The sequence below is a fragment of the Condylura cristata genome, unplaced genomic scaffold, assembly GCF_000260355.1.
Source record: "Condylura cristata isolate star-nosed mole 26May11 unplaced genomic scaffold, ConCri1.0 scaffold00033, whole genome shotgun sequence".
Taxonomy (NCBI): domain Eukaryota; kingdom Metazoa; phylum Chordata; class Mammalia; order Eulipotyphla; family Talpidae; genus Condylura; species Condylura cristata.
Genome location: NW_004567134.1, coordinates 18,737,636 through 18,739,846, shown reverse-complemented (window position 1 = coordinate 18,739,846; position 2,211 = coordinate 18,737,636). Strand labels below are relative to the sequence as shown.

Genomic DNA, 2,211 nt, shown 5'->3' with positions numbered 1-2,211 from the left:
TACCGACTGGCGCTGGGCCTGCTCGTGAGCGCGCTGACCGGCGCGTCCCCGCAGGGCGGCGAGTGCCCGCAGCTCTGCGTCTGCGAGGTCCGGCCCTGGTTCACCCCGCAGTCCACGTACCGAGAGGCCGCCACCGTGGACTGCAACGACCTGCGCCTGACCAGGATCCCCGGCAACCTGTCCAGCGACACGCAGGTGCTGCTGCTGCAGAGCAACAGCATCGCCGGGGCCGCGGACGAGCTGCGGCGGCTGCCCAACCTGACCGAGCTGGACCTCTCCCAGAACAACTTCACGGACATCAGGGCGCTGGGGCTGGCCAGCCTGAGCCAGCTGACCACCCTGCACCTGGAGGAGAACCGGATCGCGGAGATGCCCGACCGCGGCCTGCAGCGCCTGGGCAGCCTGCAGGAGCTGTACGTCAACCACAACCAGATCAGCGCCATCTCCGCGCACGCCTTCGCGGGCCTGGCACGCCTCCTGCGCCTGCACCTCAACGCCAACCGGCTGAGGGTCATCGACAGCCGCTGGTTCGACTCCACGCCCAACCTGGAGATCCTCATGATCGGCGAGAACCCGGTGGTCGGCATCCTGGACATGAACTTCAGGCCCCTTTCGCGCCTGCGGAGCCTGGTGCTGGCGGGCATGGACCTCACGGACGTGCCGGGGAACGCGCTGGTGGGCCTGGACAGCCTGGAGAGCCTGTCCTTCTACGACAACAGGCTGGCCCGCGTCCCCCAGCTGGCCCTGCGCAAGGTGCCCAACCTCAAGTTCCTGGACCTGAACAAGAACCCCATCCGCAGGATCCGGGAGGGCGACTTCAAGGACATGCTGCGGCTCAAGGAGCTAGGCATCAACAACATGGGCGAGCTGGTGTCCGTGGACCGCCACGCCCTGGACAACCTGCCCGAGCTCACCAAGCTGGAGGCCACCAACAACCCCAAGCTGTCCTACATCCACCGCGCGGCCTTCCGCGGCGTGCCGGCGCTGGAGAGCCTGATGCTCAACAACAACGCCCTGCGCGCCGTCTACCACACCACGGTGCAGTCGCTGCCCGGCCTGCGCGAGATCAGCATCCACAGCAACCCGCTGCGCTGCGACTGCGTCATCCGCTGGGTGGGCGCCAACGACACCGGCGTGCGCTTCATGGAGCCGCTGTCCATGCACTGCGCCGCGCCGCCCGAGTACCGCGGGCAGCGGGTGCGGGAGGCCCTGACCCGGGACGCGGGCGAGCGGTGCCTGCCCATGATCGCGCACGACGCGTTCCCCAGCCACCTCGACGTGGACGTCGGCGCCACCGTGCCCCTGGACTGCCGGGCCGTGGCCGAGCCGGAGCCCGAGATCTACTGGGTCACGCCCCGGGGTGGCAAGGTGACTGCGGGCACGCCGTCCGGCAAGTACCGGCTGAGCGGCGAGGGCACCCTGGAGGTCACCGGCGCGCAGGTGGAGGACTCGGGGAGGTACACCTGCGTCGCCCAGAACGCCGAGGGCGCCGACACGCGCGTGGTGACCGTCACGGTCAACGGGACCCTCCTGGACGGCGCCCTGGGGCTGAGGGTCTCCGTCAAGCGGACGGAGCCGCGCTCCGTCCTGGTGTCCTGGGAGGCCAGTCCGAACGCCCTGACGTCCAACCTGAAGTGGTCCTCGGCCACCATGAAGATCGACAACCCCCACATCACCTACACGGCCAGGGTCCCGGTGGACGTCCACGAGTACAACCTCACGCACCTGCAGCCGGCCACCGACTACGAGGTGTGCCTCACCGTGTCCAGCGCTCACCAGCAGACCCAGAGGTCCTGTGTGAACGTCACCACCAGGGACGCCGCCCTCGTCCCGCGCGGGTCTGACCGGGCGGCCAGCGCGGCCCTGGCCGCGGCCACGGGGGCCATGTTCGCGGTCGTCAGCGTCGCCTCCATCGCCGCGTACACGGCCAAGAGGCTCAAGAGGAGAAACTGCCACCACTCCCTGAAGAAGTACATGCAGAAGACGTCCTCCATCCCCCTCAACGAGCTCTACCCGCCCCTCATTAACCTCTGGGAGGGGGACGGCGAGAAGGACAAAGAGGGGGCCGCCGAGGCCAAGCCGCCCCGGGTGGACACGTCCCGGAGCTACTACATGTGGTGACCGGGGCTGGCCCGCTCTGGTAGCTCGAGCACAAGGCGCCTCCGCTCACCGCCAAAGAGGCGCGGCCAGCGCGGCCCACTCGGCCGGCCG

The 2,211-nt window shown here is 69.4% G+C and overlaps 1 protein-coding gene across 1 annotated transcript; it reads left to right on the top strand.

The window, feature by feature from the left end:
- Positions 1 to 2,205, top strand: LRRN1 (leucine rich repeat neuronal 1; the record flags this gene model as incomplete). The annotated part of the gene is made up of 1 exon (XM_012732095.1): positions 1 to 2,205. A coding segment is annotated over one exon (2,121 nt), but the record flags the coding sequence as incomplete, so codon positions are not given.
- Between the last annotated feature and the right edge of the window lie 6 nt (positions 2,206 to 2,211).